General features: G+C 36.0%; 2 protein-coding genes across 2 annotated transcripts; one reads left to right on the forward strand and one right to left on the reverse strand.

Moving 5' to 3' along the window:
- Positions 1 to 1,980: 1,980 nt before the first annotated feature.
- LOC125168795 (olfactory receptor 4Q3) lies at positions 1,981 to 2,967 on the reverse strand. Its single transcript, XM_047864156.1, has one exon. It carries the CDS (start codon positions 2,926 to 2,928, stop codon positions 1,981 to 1,983), a length of 948 nt encoding a protein of 315 aa, XP_047720112.1. The 5' UTR covers positions 2,929 to 2,967.
- A 12,752-nt stretch (positions 2,968 to 15,719) lies between these two features.
- LOC125168083 (olfactory receptor 11G2-like) lies at positions 15,720 to 16,706 on the forward strand. The gene has a single exon (XM_047863036.1). It carries the CDS (start codon positions 15,720 to 15,722, stop codon positions 16,704 to 16,706), a length of 987 nt encoding a protein of 328 aa, XP_047718992.1.
- Positions 16,707 to 19,464: the final 2,758 nt, after the last annotated feature.

Below are 19,464 nucleotides of genomic sequence, written 5' to 3' on the forward strand. Positions count from 1 at the left end.
ACACAAGTCTTGCTTTTCTGAATATAATGCTACCAATCCCAGATATGAACAGGACATTTGAAATGATTTCCCAAGACTCTAAATTTTGCTAGGAAAGAGGAACATTAGAAAAAGGGAGGTTGCATCCAGCTGATATGAAAAGAAAGCCTGGAACTTCATGTCCCTGAAATGTGTCTGGCTAACCCACAACACCACTTAAATATTCTTGTCAACTCACACATTACTCTGTAGCTAACAATGTCCTCCTGTCTGCTCTTCTAGATGTTCACTACAGGCAAAGGACCTCTGTAGAAATGTTGTGGAGTGAAAGAGAAGAGTATGATCCGTACCAGGGATACTAACCCACTCAAACTATCAAGAAATCATCCAAGCTCTTACATGACCACAGGCATTGCAATTTACCTAGTAAATCTTAATATTAGGTGGGATTTTGAATATTCTTTACTTAGTTATGTTTTTTAGCTAAGTGATTTAAAAAACCCTCTCTACTGCAACTGATCAGGAAATAAGTGGGTACATACAAAAATATTGCTAAAAACCCATAATTAAAGTATTATTTAGTAAATAGAATTAATATTAATACCCTTCCATAGACATAAAAAGTTGCAAAGATCCTTATGCCAGAAATAGATAACCTTAAACATAAATGTTTTGTGCATGTTTTTAGTGATCTCCTACCTCTGAAGTTCCTCTCTAGGTAAAACACAAAATATACAATTAGTCCATCTAATTAGGGTAAAGACTTTCTGGAAAGAAAAATATTAGCTTAATCTTAATTATCTAAAATTCCTACTTTCTTACTTGATCATATTTTTTCTGAGTGATCTTATGAAAGTCATTTAATAAATCTGCTTGTTTGTAAAATTGAAGTTGAATAATATTACCTACTCCGCAATGTACTTTTGAGACTTAGAGGTAATAACTATGAGTACTTTAAACCACAGTTCATTTCTTCACCCCTCCCCTTACAGGTCAGAGCTCTTAAACATTATGATCAGTTGAAGAGCTAGCTTATCAACTTGCCCCAATGTGATTCCACCCAAAGAGACACTCAAGAGGAATGGCATGCCTCCTCTAGAGAAGCCTCCACAGCAGGACACTAGGAGTTTCCATCACCTGGCACTTCCTTCCCTTCACACGTAAGCTTCACTAAGAGCATTGCTCACTATGTGAGTTGAATTCAAGTGCATTCCTAAAATTTGGCACAATATAAAACAGTTCCTGGGTGAACATCAATATGTGGGGTGGTTAGTGCTATTTCAGGTTTTGTTAGAGACAGGATGAAAGGGATTCACACTACTTCAGAAGAGACTCTGATGATATATCAGAAGGAACTTCCTGACACTAGGAGTTGTTACAGCCAGAGGACCAGGACAAAAAAAAAAAAAGGTGATGGGATACCTTCTTTCATTTGAAGAGAATTTAAAAGTAAAATGAGGGGCCCCTGGTTGGCTCAGTGGGTTAAGTGTCCAACTTGATTTCAGCTCAGGTCATGATCTCATAGTTTCTGAGTTCGAGCCTTGCATCAGGTTCTGTGCTGACAGTGCAGAGCTTGCTTGAGATTCTCTCTCTCTCCCCCTCTCTATCTGCCCCTCCCTTGCTCACACTCACTTTCTCTCTCTCAAAATAAATAAATACATAAATTTAAAAAAAGGATTGTTTAAAAAATAAAATAAAAAATCAAAGTGAAATGACTTAAATAAAGACTAGTTATAGACAAAAGGATAGAAGAGTTGGACTTTCAAGGTGTCCTCTTGAGCCTAGTACTCAATTCCTGGGCCATTACACATTCCTGACTTCCCTATTTAATATTTGACATCTGACAAAGTCACTATGCCTCAATAGCAATCAACAGCAATTATAATGTTTATGCTGGATTTTATACCAAAGTCATCAAATTGGTTTCATGCATGTACTCATGTACAGGATGAGTCAAGAATGTCCCAAGAAAGTTATGTTTTATAAATCACATCTTCCTGTTCATCCTTTAACATGGCAGAAGGATGCCACATGCTTTTTTCTCAGCTTCTTCATGACAGTCTTCATTTCAGCATTTCTGAGTGTATAGATGAGAGGATTCAACATAGGTGTGATCACTGTGTAAAAGACAGAGAATACCTTATCCACGGAGAAGCTGCAGAAAGGCCTCAGGTAGATGAATACACATGGCACAAAGATCAGGCTGACCACTGTTAGGTGGGAGGCACAGGTAGAGAGTGCCTTGCTGTGGCCCTGACGGAAGCGAGTTCTCACAGTGATGAGGATGATGGCATAAGAGAACAGCAAGACCAAAAAGCAGACGAGAGATAACAGACCACTGTTTGAGACCATCAGCACCTCTACTACATATGTGTCCGTGCACGCTAGCTTGATGACCTGTGGGACATCACAGTAGAAGTTGTCCAGTTCAATGGGACCACAGAAGGGCAGCTGTATGACCAGCGTGACCTGTGTGATAGAATGGATGAAACCCCCACACCAACAGGCAAAAACCAACTGAAAGCATAGCTGACGATTCATGACTGTCAAGTAGTGCAAAGGATTACATATGGCAACATACCTATCATAGGCCATGACTGTCAGCAGAAACATCTCACTGGCTCCCAGAAAGTGCAGGAAGTAGATCTGGGCCAAGCATCCTGAAAAAGAGATGATCTTGTCTTGCTGTAGGAAATCTCCTAACATCTTGGGCACGGTAACACAGCTCAGGCATAGGTCAATGAAGGACAGATGGCCCAAAAAATAGTACATAGGAGATTGGAGCAGGTGAGCATCAGCTCGCACTGTTACAATTATCAAGAGGTTTCCCAAAACAACAGTCATGTAAAAAAACAAAAATATTAAGAAGAGAAATAGCTGTAGCTCCCAAGAGGATGATAGGCCCAGAAGAACAAATTCTGTCACTTTAGAATCATTTCTTTTTTTCATCAAGTCAAGAATACCAAGTGACCTAGAGAAAGAAGAATTAAATTGGAAGAAGAAAGATTTAACTTAGACAAAAATTTATATATATAATATTTGGGGTCTGGTGTGTATGGAATCATATTCCAAGATGAAAAATCTTTTTAAAAAAATTTTTTTAACGTTTATTCATTCTTGAAAGACACAGCATGAGTGTGAGAGACACAAAGTGAGAGAAGGAGACACAGAATCCGAAGTAGGCTCCAGGCTTTGAGCTCAGCACAGAGCCCAATGCGGGGCTCAAACTCATGCACAGTGAGATCATGACCCAAGCCACAGTTGGACGCTTAACCAATTGAGCCACCCAGGCGACCCCAACATGAAAAATCTTAAGCAATTTCTGTGAGGTAGGAAATATATATTCCTGTATAAATAGAACAAGAAATATATTCCTGTATAAATAGAACATTGCATTCGTTCCAACCCTTCATTCCTATAATTCTTTTAAGTTACATTTACAACAAACTAGGGAGGGAGAAAATTACCTGGGCATGAGGTGATGAGAACGTGAAAATCATTCCATTTTTGTAAGAGACAAAACTATAGCCTTTAATGGCAAGAGTTCTGGAATGAAGTCTAGATCCAATGCCCAACTCAACCACTCACCAATTCAGTGACCTCAGGCAAGGTATCAAACCCAAGTTTCATTCTTTGTTTATTCAATCTAATATAGGCATAATAATATCTTCCAAGGTTGTTTTGAGAATCAAATATAATCTATGAATAAAATGCACTTAAATAAAAAATTACTTAACTCCCTAAAGTGGGGCAGTATTTCTTATTAATCTCTATACTTACACCACAATGCTTACTGTGTAATAATTTATCAAATTGAAGGAATAATGCTTTGTACTATAAATTACTATACTGTACAAAGTTAGTAACTATTATAAATGCACATGTTAAGAAACAAATTATTTAGGGAGGATTGAAAAGAAGCTCATGTTCTTTGTTTTTATTTATTATCATAGGTGATGGAGGTTGGAAAATTTGTAGACACTGGGTAACAGGAAATTAAATCTTTGTCTTTAAAGTTTAAGGAATCATCTAACTTAAGATGAGTAGGATAGTGGCTAGAACACACTAATCACCAAAAGCAGAGACCAAGGGCAATGATCCTTATCATTGGGACAGTTACAAAAGAGGCTCATTATGACCCATTTCATAGGAAAGGATAATGAGGGAAGTCAGAATTATGCTGCTTTTGGACTTTTCAACAACCATAGGTACACTTAAAAGAAATAAAGTTTACACTATGATATTGTTTTATCCATTTTCTCCTTCTCTACATTTACATTCACTTGCAATATTGGGTGAGAATATCTCAGATTACAAATTAAAAAATCAGGGAACATTGGTACATTCTTTCCATTGAAGTGGTTAAGAATTAGCAGATGTTTCTCTGTCCAGATTAGATTTTGAATCTAGAACTAGCTCTTGGTAAAATATTAAGTGAGACAAAATTTGTATTTTTCTGTCTTCAGTCTCAGTTATGCATTCCAGGTTGTACTTGGTTCTCTCAAATAAGTCAGGTAAAGTTATCTGATAATTATTCAGATAATCCAAAAATAAGAATTCTTAATACCAAGAAATTTTGCTTTACACATTGTTTCAAGATAAGCAAGTGAGAGAGAGATTTGGGGCCAAAGGAACTTTTGGATGTCTTGATCATACCACATATGTGACCATCCTCTTCACCTGCCTATATCAGGTGCCCAGGTGCATCTAATTCTACAATCTGATAAATAATGGAGGAAACAATCTCACTCTGTAGATGCATTTTGGAAAACAAAACAAAGCAAAAAAGACAGGAAACCATTTTCTGTCATATGTACAGCCCTACTTGAACTCTAATAGAATGGAAGTTTCCCAATCCTCTTTGGATATACCAAAGATTGTGAATTTCCATATGGAAATGGCAATCTGGTGTTCTTTCCAATTATCTAAAATATTTAATTAGACGAGGTCAAGTTTTCATTGAAATTCTGCATCTAATTTCAAACCTCATCTTTGGAAAACTAGAAAGAGCCTGAGAAAGAACAACCAAAATTATTTTTTAAAAATTCAAAAGAGGTTTCTGAAAACAAGGAAGAAAAAAACAAGTGGAAAAGCAGAATCCAAAGCATTCTTATAATTTATGGCTGAGTAATAATGTGATTATTTCCTAATGTGAAAACAATATGCAAAGGGTAGTCACTTGTATTACACACTTATTATTTCCATAGGACAGATATAAAGATAAGCTTGTACTAAAACAGACAAAATTAAACCAATCAGAAGGGTAGATTAAGAGTATGTAAAAAATGTTAAAACCTAATTACTCCAAAACATTGTTAAGTCTTAGTCTATGATCTAACTTTTTAAAATAATATTTAATATTCAGGGACTTCAGTACAATAAATATTTTCAGATCATCCCTAGGATATTAGCATAATAGGACTTCACTAATAGTGATGTTGAAATCATTACATTTCATGAGACAAATACAGACAACTCTATATTTGAGTTTTAATTGAGGTATGGGCTAGATTCTGGTTATTCTTAAATTTCTTACTAACTGAAGAAATTTTCTGCCTTCAGATAATATGAAAACACAATGCCAACCAATATAGAAAGTTCATTTGCGGTATTAACTGCCATGTTTGGAAGAAATATTTCCAGTTTCTGTATTTCTGAAGTCTCTGCTCACAGTAAGAAATCCAGCCTGTGAGTATTCTGTGAAGGACAAAACCAGCACTATCTCTAAGCATGAGGGACTGTCCATCACCTAAAAATACCTTCCACCACAACATTTTCCTAGGCTGACCCCCTGCTGGGATCTGGGAAGCAACATTCACCCTATCAAGTGTTTTATGCTTCACATTCAAAGAATAAACTAAGAATTCGTGAAAGTCAATAAAAATGTTTTTAAGTTGGCAAAAAGAGACAAAGGAATTGAGGAGAATGCTTAATGAGAAGTGAAAGCCTTTATGGAAGTACCCAAAGCAGCACGGAGGAAAGAGAACAAAACCAAACTCTTTAAACAATCAAGGGCTATTTGTGGACAGTTAAGCAACTACTCTAGTTTTTCTACACAAGGAACTAGAGAGGTCTAAGCAGAAAATACTTTAAAAAAGGAATAAAATTTTCCTTGTGGGAGTGGTTGTGGTTTTTTCAAACAATGTATTTTGCTATTTTGTCTATTTTTGCCTGTGTTGAGCTAAAAGTATTCTCAGAAGAAGAAATTTGACCACAACAATGACAGAAAGATTTACCAGTTGAGGCTTAAATGCTATGTGAACTTCTTTTGGGGGCATTTGATGTATTTTCTAATTTCTCCTGTAACACCAGGAAATGTACACCATTCATTCATTGAAGATGATACCTATGGTGGTATCTCCAACTGAGAAGGAAGGTATAATCCTTCTGCTCTAATCTTTCTGCTCTAATCTTTGTTGGAAATATTGCACCTTAAATTTCATTTGGGAGAAATTAAGAATTTAGCAAAAAGCAACTGAAATAAATAAATGGAAAATAGGATCTAAGAGGAACTACTGTAGAATTAGGTAATCCTAAGACAATACTGCCATGGGTCCAGTGCTTTTGTTATATTAAGCTGATCCTATTTTATCCAAACCTTGTTTTTACCTTCCAAGACATCACCAGTCCTAGAATTCTCTGATGCTATGAGAATTTCATTGCTCTGTGAATGCATCTAAGGGTATAAACCTAGAACAAACTCAAATGATTTCTTAAATTTAAAAACAATGAATGTCAGAGAGGTATAAATATGGTTTCAGAGATAGAAAGAGGAGCAAATGGGGTGAGTGGAGCTTTAAAAAAACACATTTTAGAAACTTACATGATTACATGTCAGGAGCTATGTGGGTTTGAGGAAGGAATATGTTACCCTGCTATTCCTCCCACCAATCTCTTCATACTTTCAGACCAGCAAAATTATAAATTCTCAGATGATCATCATAGTTGCCCGAGTCTGTGCCCTAACTGCTTTCTTATAAGTCACGCTCTAGTTGAGGCCTGGCTGTACAATTGGAAAGACCTCTTGTCCCCAGGGCTCTGGATGTGTCTGAGGCTTTTATGGTTCTTATGCCATTGCTCAGCCTAATGAGCCTTAGGATTCTCTAGGCTGCTGTTGTCTGAATCTCAGTTCTTGCTAAAAAGCTGAGCTTAGACCCCACAGACTCCAAAACAGTCAGACCTTATTGCATAACACAGCCCACCCCTTTTACTTACTTTGGATTGATTAATTTGGCACTAGTTATGCTACCAATTTCTATGTGTCAATCTATACCTGAGTAAAATGATTCTCACTGCTTTCTATATGAAACATGGTCCTGAAGTAGGCAAGGCTGAATGATAAATACTAAGTTAACACTGCAAGCTGTAGAAGCAGAAACACTTCCCTCAAGGTGTTACAGAGACTTCATTACAATACCCGAATCTCTTGATGATGCTTCAAGCAACTTATCTAATTGGTGCCTATGTATGGATCTTATACAGAAAACACAGCTGCTGTGATTAGCAACTGAATATTTTTTATAAATTGTTGCTGTCAAATATAATTTTTTAAATGTTATAAAAAGAATTCTCAAAAAGGTGCTTAAAACATGTCAAAAATTATATTTAACTCTTAATGAAGAAGAGCAGGATAATGAAGCCAGTTCAAAAGATAATATAAAAATGTGGCTTCAACTCTGGAAAACAGTGTGGAGGTTCTTTAAAAAATTAAAAATAGAGCTACCCTATGACCCAGGAGTAGCACTGCTAGGAATTTACCCAAGGGATACAGGAGTACTGATGCATAGGGCCACTTGTACCCCAATGTTTATAGCAGCACTCTCAACAATAGCCAAATTATGGAAAGAGCCTAAATGTCCATCAACTGATGAATGGATAAAGAAACTGTGGTTTATAGACACAATGGAGTACTACATGGCAATGAGAAAGAATGAAATATGGCCCTTTGTAGCAACATGGATGGAACTGGAGAGTGTGATGCTAAGTGAAATAAGCCATACAGAGAAAGACAGATACCATATGTTTTCACTCTTATGTGGATCCTGAGAAACTTAACAGAAACCCATGGGGGAGGGGAAGGGAAAAAAAAAAGAGGTTAGAGTGGGAGAGAGCCAAAGCATAAGAGACTGTTAAAAACTGAGAACAAACTGAGGGTTGATGGGGGGTGGGAGGGAGTGGAGGGTGGGTGATGGGTATTGAGGAGGGCACCTTTTGGGATGAGCACTGGGTGTTGTATGGAATACAATTTGACAATAAATTTCAAAAAAATGAAAAATAAAAAATAAAAATGTGGCTTCACATAGAGTATTAAAAAAACATTGAAATAAAATTTCTAAGTTATATGTAAACTGGTTAATGTCCTAAAGGGCAACACAATCTTAACCTTTGGGATTACCTTTTCAACCACACTAAAAAGAAAATTAACACAATTTAGCAGTTTTCCATTACATCTCTCTTCTTAGCATCCAGAACTATGAGAAATAAATTTGTTTATATGTCACCCAATCTATGGTTATTTTTGTTATAGCAGCCCAAAAGAACTAAGACAGTAACTAACTTCTATTTCCTCACTAGCACAAACAGAAGAGTTGATATTTGAGAATATCTTTCACACACAAGCATCTCAGCAGATCACCATATTGCATACATTTCATAAATTCCTATAATCCCATGCATCTCTTTTTATATTTCTTAAATAGGAAGCAAATTAAAATTGGGCCTCACAATCAATATTTTTGTGTTCTATCTTATTAAGAGCTGTCTAGGTATCCAAAGATTTTTCATCAATTATCAAGTTAGTGTTAGTCCAAGGCCTTAAAGTTAATAAAGTATATTGGAAATTATATATAAGACATTACAGAACAACACAATTACTATTTATAAACTATTTATTAGAAAACATTCAATTTGGTTGAACACATAATTTTACATTTTTAATAATGCTAGATATGTGAAATGCTAGCTCATCTGATCAGTAAAACCAGTAGATGAAGTTTATTAAATTCATATTAACCAATTTTCCTATGTGAAAACAAAGTGGTCTTACAAAAAATAAAATGTAAATTTGTGTTATATTCTAATCTATTATAAAATGATGAAGAAAAACTTATAGTTCCTTCTAAACCAAACTAACCAGCCCTTTTGATTTGTCCAAGGAATTATTCTGAATACCTGAACTTGGATTCTTACATATAAATGCTTCTGAGCTACCAGTTTCTGTTAGAAGCTGTTCATTTTTTTCTTAAAAGGCTAGCGCATTTAAATTGTTAGAAATTCAATTTATTTCTTTCCCTTATTTAAAATTTGTGAAAGAACTTATTCTCCATAACCAACTAGAATTAGAGCACCATTAAATTGAAGAAGCTCTACAATATAATATATAGATTTCTTCTAGGAACAAGAACATATTTAGCACTCATACAAGAAGGATAAAATATTTCATCATTTACATACACAAAGAGAACTTTCAGCTGCAGTTAACAAATCCAACCATAGGTTAAAAAAAATATGAACACAGATAACATGTAAAAATTCCTACAGAAAAAAAAGAACATGTATTTTCATTCAACAATTGTTTATAATGCTACAAATATATGCCAGGCACTATGCTAATGACTGAGTTCATAATTATTTTGAACAGAAGCGACACTGTCCCTCACAGAGTAAACATTCTAATATGAAAGACAGACAAGGTATAAAATAATTGCAGATTTTGATAACTGCTATGAATGAAAAAAACAGGGTAATGTAATAGAGAGCAAGTGAGAGGCACCAACGTTAGAGAGCATGGTGACTAAAATACAGTGAACAAGGGGGAATATGAGATGAGTTTCAATAGGTAGCCAGAGTCCTATAAGTCATGGTGAGGAGTTTGGACTTTATTCTAAAAAGAGTGGAAAGAATTTGAAGTAATTTTTAAAAAGTAACTGAAATTATTTCATAAATTTTTTTTATAGTATCACTCTAGAAGGATCAGATAGAGGAAAATGGGAAAGCAGGTAACTGGCTGCCTTCCAGAAAAGAACTAATAATAGTTACACTAGGATACTGGCAAAGGAAATAAGCATAAATGGATAGATTTGATATTTTTAAGAGATCAGACATTTTTAAGCATGGATTAATGTAAAAGCAGTAGAAACAAAGAGAAATGGACAAATTACGATTTTTTTAGAAGTAGAAATGACAAGAGTTGCCTTAATTACTAATAATAGAAACCTAAATTGTTTAGACCTACTACCAACAGAAAAAAAATGATAAAATGCATCAAAAAACTAACAAGATAGAAGGGAACAACAACACTGGATTCTTTGGGTGATTCAGAACCCAGAGAAATAAACAAAACAGTGGAGCACGAAACCTTCATTTTCCCTGACAGGATTGTGCCAGGGCAAATGAGGGATTCATTTCAGAAGCTTTGCAAAAAGAAGTTAAGGCCCAGGGTCTTCCCTACATGGGGAGCCCTATAATAAACACTCTTCATCTTAAGCACACAAAGGGGGACACAAAGAGTTATATCTTTAGGATAAGTGGAAAACAGAACGACTGGGTATTTACCCAAGGAAAACAAAGACATTAATTCAAAAAGACATGTGCTATATTTATTTCAGCATTATTTACAGTAGCCCAGGTATGGAAGCAATCTAAGTGTCCAGGAGTAGACAAATGGATAAGGAAGATGTGGCAGATAGAGATAGATAGATAGATAGATAGATAGATAGATAGATAGATGATATAGGTATACATACACACACACACACACACACACACACACACACACACACACAATGGAATATTTCTCAGTCACAAAAAAAGGACTTGTTGTTGCCATTTGCAACAACATGGATGGACCTAGAGAACATTATGCTAATAAAATAAGTTGGACTGAGAAAGACAAATATCACGTTTTCATTTATATGTGGAACCTAAAGTACAAAACAAATGAATAAACAAAAAATCATATCTATAAATACGGAGAACAAACTGATGATTGAAAGAGGGGAGGAGGATGGGAAAATGGGCAAAATGGGTAAAGGAGATTGGGAGTTGCAGGCTTCCAATTATGGAGTGAATAAGTCACAGAACTAGAAGGCAGGAACTAGAGTCTATTTTTCTTCACATTCCTTTACAGCTATTATTTTTGTCTTTAGTTTCCATTGTTTATAATTTGTAAAGTGTGAATTTTTAATTTTCAGTGTTAGAATGTATTGGACTTATTCTTTGAAGTTTTAGTTTTTTATGCTTGACCAAATCTAAAAAATTTTTCAGATATGATCTCTTTAAATATTGTTTCTGACTTTTCCTTTCTTCAGGATTACTAATTAAACTGTTAGACTTCCATATTTAACCTCTCTTCCATTTTTCTCTCTTTTTTGTCTATTCAAAATGCATTAATGTAGAAAGTTTTCTGATGTAGTCTCTAGTTAATTTATTTTCTTATTTGCTGTCCCATCCACTATTAAACCTGTCCATAAATTTTTAATTTTCATTATATTTTCATTTTTATTTCTGGATAGTTATCTTTTCTCAAAAAAAAAAATATATCCCAATATCCATTAATCAGCATGTTTATACACCTGCCTGGTGTCATTGGATGTGGATGTTACACAATAGAGAAGTTGAAATCAATTGCCATGATGGAAGAAATCTGTTAGGGATAGGAGGGATGGATGTTAAAAAAACGATGCTGACCTTTAGCTTTTATGGAGAAGAAATGCCTGCCAGCTGCTAACTCAGTGGTGGGGATGTGTCAGCAAAAAGTGAATCTAAATACCACAGAAAACAAACCTACATGCCAAATGTTACTGTTCACTAAGGCAGAAGAAAATTCCAGTGAATTTCCAATATCCTTACAAACTTGATGCTAATAAAAGTATCTCCATCACAGTGGGCAATTCCCCACCATGATGTACACAAATTTTGGAAAAAATTTCTTCATTACAAAATGGACATATTTTCATTTGGATTGGTACAAAAGATAATAGTTGACAACCTGTGGTATGTCTACCACAGATGACATTAAGATGGAAAGAACTGATCCTAGACAAAATTATTAAGTGGGCAACTATATCTTGGTTCCTGTTCACTCTACCTTTTGTAATTCTTCCCAATCACCATATACATATTGTGGTTCTAACTCACACTGACTCTTGATGCTCAAAGATCCCCGCATTGCACTATAATGACCTATAAATGTTTTATTCTTCAATTTTTTTTTTGCTCAAATGCTAAATACAAGTGGGAATTTGATTATTCTTTGTTACTATGCCTTATTCCAGAAATTCCCTAAAAAGTCAGTCAGATGGTGAGATCTTAAAGAAATATGCAGGAAACATATTAGAGGAAATATTTTTATAATATGATTATATGGGCCCCTTATACTCAACAAAAAAAGGATAATTCTTAAAAAAAAAAAAAAAAGAAAAGTACATGCACACACAAAAGCTTTTAAGAGGGATACCTGGATGGCTCAGTCACTTGAGCATCCAAGTCTTGATTTCTGCTCAGGTCATGATCTCAGGTTCCTGGGATCGAGACCTATGCCAGGCTCTGCACTGACAGATTCTCTCTCCTCTCTCTCTAGCCCTCTCCTGCTCATGCACTCTCTTTCTCTCTATCCCTCTCTCTCAAAATAAATAGACTTAAAAAAACAAAAGCTTAGAAGAATGTTAAGAGAATCTTGAGAGAGCTCATCATGCTATGACACTACAAAGCTAATACAATAAGACATTAATTCTGAAGAAAACCAAAAATGTAAAATGTACCATAATGGATTTACTTCCTGCACTAGAAACAAATATTTCAGTCTTTAAGCTGTCCATTTTTTTTTCCTCATAAGCCAGAAATTTTTTTTCTACATCTCTCTGGGGATTGACAATAGGGCTGCCTCCTTTCCCTAGAGGAACCCTTGGTTTCACAAAATAAAGGACAATTCATAATTAGCTTTGAGTTCAGGAGACACAGCCACATATTCATCTTACACAACTATTTATTTTTCCTAGTTCTTCTACCAAAGACACCTAATCACAGAAGTAAAGGCAGATGCTGGCCTGAGAGACTAGCCTACCCAAAGGACTACCAAAGGACTACTGAGGTGAGAAGTCACTTTTTAAAATACACAAGGGGCCAATCTCTGGAAATACAGACTAGGAATATATAGAGAATAGGGTCCTCTCCAGAACTCCATTTCTATATTAAATGTTTTATGTAGGTGTTACTTGAATCCTTTCGTCAAAATTAAAAACTGGAAACAATTTCCAATATCTTTCCCACATCATCTTCCAGGCATCTCCCCTGATGAGACTCTGGCAACCACTGCACAGTTAATTGAACAAAAGAGAGTTTGTTTTTCAGTGAAGGTCTTGGAATCCACACTTTTGAGACTAAAATTGAGACTGAGAAGAAAGGACATAGCTACCAGTATGCAGAAATTGCATCATGCTCCTACCTTTTTTTTTCCCCTAGAGAAATAATCCTAATTTTTGTTATTGTTCTTAGTATCTTTGATGAAAGATCTGAAGGACAAAATCCAAATAGCTTTAATTCCTGGCAAAGTCGTGGTGTTTGCCACTAACTGAGGTAAGTACAGATGAATCAGCTTTCTAAAACATTAATTTTTCTAGCTTTTTCACAACTCCAAGATAGGTTCTTTTGAAAACAAGAGTCAGTTATGACAAGAACTCATAGAAGATAATGTTAAACAGGACTGAAAGCATTGTTTCCCTGATTCCATTTTAGGAGCTATATGTACACATCACTCCAGGGTTCCAAAGAGACATAGCACTGAAGACAAAGTCACAATACAAATATCATTCACTAGGAAGTCTTAGCAGGTTATGAAATTAGGAAAAGCAAATCAGTTTTGAGATGTTTCATAAATGCATTTAAAACTAATGTTGGCTCTTCATGTCGTGTGTATATATATGTAAACACACACATACATATTTAACTCATGAGTAGCCACAGCTGGGAAAATCACAGTAATGGTTTTATCTGGTAAAAATAGATTGTATGATATATCACTGCAAGCTGAGAGAAGCAGACCCAGGCAGAAAACCTGGCCAAACCAAGATAATGGCATGGAGAAATTAAAAGTCCTGCAGGATATGTCAGACATAAACATACTTAATACCAACCCCAGAAGACTCCTTGGGAAGAGCAAAGTATTTCTTTACCTTAAGTGAAGAAACCAAATCAAACTATTTCAGGTCTTTCCTCTTCCCTGAGTTGCTATACATTTTCTTCATTAGGTTGGCCACAGAAACCAGACATTAAATGTTTGGGGAAATAATCAACTCAATCTAGATCAGAACACAAACTCCTATTTCTTCTTAAATACTAAATCAATCTGTCTCACTGGATGCTTCCTCCAGTTATATTTCTTCTTGGGCTTCATGGAGTACTTTTCTTCTAATAAAACTTTTACAGAAATATGAATTGAAGTAGCAACTGTCTGAAGTGGGCCACAAGAGCAGAGAAAAGCAGAGTTTCTCAAAGAAAATCTTCTGGGTCCATAGTGCTGCTTTACTGAGTAATTTAGTCTTGAGGGAAAGAAATGTATCAGGGCTACATCTACCCACCCTAGGACCTTGGTCATGTAGCTGTATTTGATAACTAGAGTATTCAGATGGCACAGACATCAAGAAGTCCTAGGAAAGCAATTTGGGCAGCTCCTTGTTATGGTTCCCAGGTATCTTCTCAGTACTTTCATAGGTCATATTTACAACCTTTCCCTTTTCTCTGTGGACAACTGAAAGGAATAGGCTTCAATAGGACCCAAAGGAACCAGTGCATATACATTTTTAGTGTAGTCTGGGTCCACTTCAGGATCTCAAATAGGATGACTAACCATCCATCCTGCTTCCCTGGGCCTAATGGGTTTCCTGAATCACAAGTCCGTCAATGCTAAAATTGGGACAGTTCCAGATAAACAGGTACATTTGGTTACTCGAATCACATACCATATTGGTCTACTACCTCCTCTTTGTAGTATGCCCTTACTCTCATCTGTCCCTACAACTTCCCTCCCAGCTTCAAGGTCTAATGGAATGGTTCTTTCCCTACATACATGAAATGATTAAGGGCTTCTAGATAGAAATCTGAATTAAGATTCAACTGAAGGTATAATGATTTACTCATTTAACAATTACATAGTACATATGGCCTAAAACATAATGTATTAGATACAGAAAAAGAATCAAAGATGATTAACAGTTGGTCTCTATTCTCAGACGTTGATAGTCTAGTAGGTAAGCTAAAACATGTAAAGAAATATCCATGATACAAAGTATAAGGTGTAAATTATTTAGTGCAGAAAACTACCAGAGATTTTAGAATGTTACTTCTCATTCATTCTAGCTTAAAAAAATGAGTCATTTGTTTAATGTTGATTCAGCAAATATGTGGGCATGGCTATAGAGGCTGCACTGCACTAGGCATTGATAATATAGAAATGAAAAACATAACTTCTGTCTCATAAAGCTTATACACTGAAGAGATAGAAAAGCAAAAAGATAGAAAGAAAGAAGGAAGGAGCAACAGACACCTTAGGTAGGGAGAACAGCATGTCATTTGGTGGAAATGCAACTATTCTTACTGGACATTGAGCTCAAAGGTGCACAGGGAAAGAGATGAGGTTAAATAAGTAGATAAAGATCAGATCATGAAGGACATTGTATGTTATGCTCAGTTGTTAGGATTTGGTCTCATGGTGATGTCTCATTGCTGCAGAGATTACATCCTAAATGAACATCTCTGGATCAGGATCCTCTTCTGAGTCAGTGAGAGAATTCATCCTTCTGGGTTTTCCCTGCAGCAGGGAGATTCAGGCCATCCTGTTTATGTTCTTCTCCATCATCTACCTCCTGACTCTCATGGGAAATGGAGCCATTATCTGTGCTGTTTTTTGGGATCAACATCTCCACATCCCCATGTACATCCTGCTTGGGAATTTTGCATTCCTGGAGATCTGGTATGTCAACTCCACTGTTCCAAACACACTGATAGACTTCCTCTCAGAGACCAAGACCATCTCTTTCACTGGATGCTTCCTTCAATTATATTTTTTCTTTTCCATGGGCTCCACTGAGTGCTTCTTTCTCTCAGCAATGGCCTTTGATCGCTATTTTGCCATCTGTCATCCTCTGCATTATGCCACAGTTATGACCAGACAACAGTCTTTCAACCTAGCAATTTCCTGTTGGGTATGTGGCTTTCTCTGGTATCTGGTACCTGTTATTCTCATCTCCCAACTGCCTTTCTGTGGTCCTAATGCAATTGACCACTTTGTATGTGACTCAGGCCCACTGCTGACCCTTTCATGTGCTCCTGCCCCCGTGTCCAAGCTCATCAGCTATACCCTAAGCTCCCTCATCATCCTCCTTAGCTTTTTCTTCATCCTCATCTCCTATGCCCTGGTTCTACTTGCTGTGCTTCAGTTGCCCTCAGCATCCAGTCGGCATAAGGCCTTTTCAACATGTGGATCCCATTTGTCCGTGGTGCTGTTATTCTACGGGACGATTATGGTGATGCATGTGAGCCCTGGATCCAGCCATTCTACCCTGATGCCAAAGATCATGACCTTGTTCTATGCAATGGTGACTCCACTCTTCAACCCTTTGATTTACAGTCTTAGGAATAAGGAAATGAAAAATGCTCTCTGGAAAGTTCTGGAAAAGTTTAAAATGTCTTTAAAAGTCTTTGACAGCAGACCCAGCAGAAGTGTGAAATAATCTAGTTTAGTATGATATGGGTGAAATGGCCACCCTTTTACTTTCATTCACTTGAGCAGTCATTCATTGGACATATAGTCACTGAAAGCTTCCTCCATATTAGACACTTTGCTTGGCACTGGATTATAAAGATAATTAGGAAGATAATTCAGACCGAGTCTCTTCCATCAAATAACAATCTGGTAGGGGAGACAGACAAGTAAGAAGATAATCGCCATAAAATGCAATAAATGTTCTTATCAATATACATACGATTTGTCCCAGAAACACAAAGAAAGAAACATTTAATTTTGCCTGGGTTTTGTGGTGGTAGAAATTAGTGTTAAGGAAAACTTCAGTCAAAGCAATACGAGACATTTGTGTCTGTGGTGGGAATAGGGAAAGCCTTATGTTTCTGTTCAACTTCTAGCCATCTAGCAGATGATCAACATCAATTACATTGTGATGTCTTTGAAAGGATATGGGACTTTAAATCAGAAGGTCTGGATAGGAACTCATTCTTCCATCAGTCAACTATGTGAATTTGGCAAGTCACTTAATTTCAACTAAAATTGGAATGGTAATTTCTACACAAGAGAACAATTAGTGTGTGGTTCTAATGAGATAATGAGACATCTCTTGCACATAGAAAGCATGCAATAAATGTTAAATGAATATGAATATTTACGAATTCTGTGTTTTCATGTTCTTTAACAAAATCAAAAGAAATCAGAGACTCCGCATGTAAGTCACCTCCTATTACTATCGGCAAAGCCCTTTTACAACAGATCTCCTCGACTTTTCTTGGGACATAGAGTAGATTTCTTTCATTTACATCCAAAATACCCTGTGATTAAGTTTTTCTTTGGTTTGGTTTAGTTTTGGTGTACATGCACACACAGTATTCTAAAGAATTAATCCTCAAACTGGCTTTTGTATACCCATGGGAATACATGAAGACTTTCCAAGAGGTACATAAGCATAGATAGGTCAATTTATGGATCGTCCACTTACATATGTACATTTTCCTAAATTTGCTGTGCCTGAGAACACACAGGTTGCTGGAGCTTCATACGGCCTCATTTCACACAATCACTCTTCTCCCACTTCAAATATAAAGCTTGCCTTTCACCTATTCTGATCTTAATATTAACATTGCTTAAGTATATATACTTCTAGTTAGGGCATTAAATGAGTCATTTGAAATACTGATCTCTCTACTGTGAGAGTGAGTGAACTTAACTGTCAGATAATAAACCCTTTTGTTAACAGGTAGTTTACCAATTATTTGTTTCCAACACAATTAAAGTAGAATGGCTTTTTGGGGTTGGCCCAAAAGAAAAACTGAGGCAAGGCCTTGGGTGCAGGTAGTTTATTGGGAAGTAGATTCAGGAAACAGGAATGAGGACTAAGAAGAAGCTACAGTAATCACTGAGGGATTGATTCCCCTAGCACCTCTGAGAATTGTCTATCTGAATGGCATGAGGCTAAAACGTTTATCAAATAACTATGGTTGCACCTTTACTCCTTATGTTTCCAAAATGTATTGGCTGGTATGCTAAGCCAGCGACTGTGACTTCAGAAAATGCCCTGGGAAAAAAGCAGAACAACACATGGGTGTGGACTGAGGGGGAAGGGATGCCATCAGGCTGATTCTGAGCTCCCAAGGGACTCTATGCAGCCAAAATCAGAGGTGGGTCAGGAAGCTCAAAAACATTCAGTACAGAGGCTACTTAATTGATTTGCTCAACAGACAATTACAAATAATTTTGTAGTTAACAGGCAAAATGTGGTACTGCTAAGAACCAGGCTGTTTGAATTCAAATCCTGGCCCCTCCCATCTGCATGACTCCATTATTTCATATTTAAAGAGGTAACAATAAGAGAACTTTCTTTATAGTGCTGTGGTAAGGATAAAGTGAATTCATGTACTTGTCAGAGAACCTAGCAAAAGTGAATACTAAACTACCTCCATCATTATGATATTTTGTTCTTCTGTCTGCAGATAATTTATTCTCAGTACAGGCTCTCATTTGGAAGTTAATTTTCCATCCAAAAGAAAATTCCCAATTACTAGAATGTAGCTGAAAACATAGGCATTAGAACAGAGTTAACTAGTCAAAACAATGCATACTCAGATCAGAGTGTGATAGAGTATAGAATATACCAATAATATAGGCATTCCTGAGTCACAAAGCAGAAATATTAGTGTCTTAAAGGAAAAGCAGACTTTCTCAGCAATACAACTGACAAAGACTATCTTAACATAGGTTATGAGCAAATGCACATGCAAATGCTGAATCACCCATATTAAAAAAAAAAGCCCTCATGTAAAAGAACATAAGACATGCAGAAAATTACCAGTATAGTCAACACATTGTAAAAACACTTATAAACAAATGTACCCCAGAATGAAACAGATTATTATGTTATTATCATAGGCACTTATTTCATGAGAAGGAACTAGAACTTGATATCAGATTTCTACTTTCAATAGTTTATTGTGTAATACTTATAGTTTAATGAATACATTATATTGAAGATCATATACATTTCTTATTTTTATAGGTTGGACTTTCATAGATAATATGCTCTCTGTCTTCTTCAAATTCCTAGTTAACCTCTTTACTTCAAATATTGCTATATATCATTCTTTCTCAACTAGGAGTATCTATCAAAATCAATAGGACCTTTCTACAAATTATATTTGCCTGAACCCTGTCCCTGGAGATTCTAATTCAGAAGACGAATGATGTGTCTTAACATGTCAATTTTGTAA

Source organism: Prionailurus viverrinus, chromosome B3 (assembly GCF_022837055.1).
Source record: "Prionailurus viverrinus isolate Anna chromosome B3, UM_Priviv_1.0, whole genome shotgun sequence".
Taxonomy (NCBI): Eukaryota; Metazoa; Chordata; class Mammalia; order Carnivora; family Felidae; genus Prionailurus; species Prionailurus viverrinus.

What these genes read in the sequence shown, in the direction of transcription:
- LOC125168795 (XM_047864156.1), bottom strand. Translation starts at nt 2,928, where the DNA reads ATGAAAAAAAGAAATGATTCTAAAGTGACAGAATTTGTTCTTCTGGGC.
- LOC125168083 (XM_047863036.1), top strand. Translation starts at nt 15,720, where the DNA reads ATGAACATCTCTGGATCAGGATCCTCTTCTGAGTCAGTGAGAGAATTC.